General features: G+C 49.0%; 1 protein-coding gene across 1 annotated transcript; it reads left to right on the top strand.

Moving 5' to 3' along the window:
- Positions 1-226: 226 nt before the first annotated feature.
- On the top strand, positions 227-418 carry T265_15824 (hypothetical protein; the record flags this gene model as incomplete). Its single annotated transcript, XM_009179199.1, has 1 exon — positions 227-418. A coding segment is annotated over one exon (192 nt), but the record flags the coding sequence as incomplete, so codon positions are not given.
- Positions 419-669: the final 251 nt, after the last annotated feature.

Raw genomic sequence — 669 nt, 5'->3', positions numbered from 1 at the left:
TTCAAGTCGTCCGCAAAAAGTAGATGTGGGCTGATTCCAACGAAAATCGGGAAAAAGGTGATACAATTTCGTTTGTAGGGTTACCACTGTAGTTTGCATAATGCCCAGCTAGGGTGCTCGCGACGAGCCTGAAAATCCCCTCTCTTACAAGCTCACTTTCTGGCCAATCAGAGCATACCTTCGTTTGGTCCGCAGCAGGTCGCTGACCGTCTGTCGATTTAGCGTAATGTTGGAGACGGCTGGTCACCCGATCCTAGGAGATTTCGTACACACTGATTTTGGAACCCCAAAGAACGGTGTGAAAAAGGTTGTCGGTCCTCATCTCTTGGCGTGTAGTCGTGCAAGTATCAGACCACATCGGTTTACCTTTGTTCTAGGGTTCCCCGGGGATGCTCTTGGACTGGCCTCCGTCGAAATGGTGGATGGACTGAATCTCTGTCTCATAGTTCCCTATGGGCTTTGCGTGCCCTCACCTGCTTAACTGATAAGCTTATATATCAAAGCCCCCTTTGGCCGACCACTTTCGACGTGGCTGTGTTCTTTCGACGATTAATGTGACAGGACAACGCAGGAAGGATAATAACCCGTTTTCTATTACTGAAAATTCCCAGATAACTTCACCGTTGTTTCACTGGATGCCAGGGATCCCGAGCGTCTTGACTGCGTTGT

This window comes from Opisthorchis viverrini (assembly GCF_000715545.1).
Source record: "Opisthorchis viverrini unplaced genomic scaffold opera_v5_1158, whole genome shotgun sequence".
NCBI classification, from domain to species: Eukaryota; Metazoa; Platyhelminthes; class Trematoda; order Opisthorchiida; family Opisthorchiidae; genus Opisthorchis; species Opisthorchis viverrini.
The sequence above is the reverse complement of the archived record's forward strand: the minus strand, read 5'-3'. Positions and strand labels throughout refer to the sequence as shown.